General features: G+C 74.1%; 1 protein-coding gene across 1 annotated transcript in view; it reads left to right on the top strand.

Moving 5' to 3' along the window:
* ARHGAP30 (Rho GTPase activating protein 30) overlaps positions 1-232 on the top strand; it is an 18,207-nt gene that overhangs the window by 852 nt on the left and 17,123 nt on the right. The window contains exon 4 of the mRNA XM_014961758.1: positions 135-230. Within this exon, the coding sequence (XP_014817244.1) occupies positions 135-230 (96 nt within the window). The remainder of the gene's footprint in view (positions 1-134; positions 231-232) is intronic.

The following is a 232-nucleotide window of genomic DNA, read 5'->3' as shown; positions in this document are numbered from 1 at the left end:
GATGGGGACACAAGGGACATAAATGGGGAGGGGGGTCCTGACGGGGACACGTGGGGAAGGGGGTCACGGATGGGGACACAAATGGGGAGGGGGTCCCGGTGTCACCCTGACCCCCCCGTCCCGGTGCCCCGCAGGCAGTGACTCCCCCCGCCGGTCCCTGCTGCTGGGTGGGGGGGGGCCAGGGGCCGGGCAGCCCCCCCCGTTCCACGTGCCGGCGGCGCTGAGCCAGGGC

The sequence above is a fragment of the Calidris pugnax genome, unplaced genomic scaffold, assembly GCF_001431845.1.
Source record: "Calidris pugnax isolate Ruff unplaced genomic scaffold, ASM143184v1 scaffold871, whole genome shotgun sequence".
NCBI classification, from domain to species: Eukaryota; Metazoa; Chordata; class Aves; order Charadriiformes; family Scolopacidae; genus Calidris; species Calidris pugnax.
The sequence above is the reverse complement of the archived record's forward strand: the minus strand, read 5'-3'. Positions and strand labels throughout refer to the sequence as shown.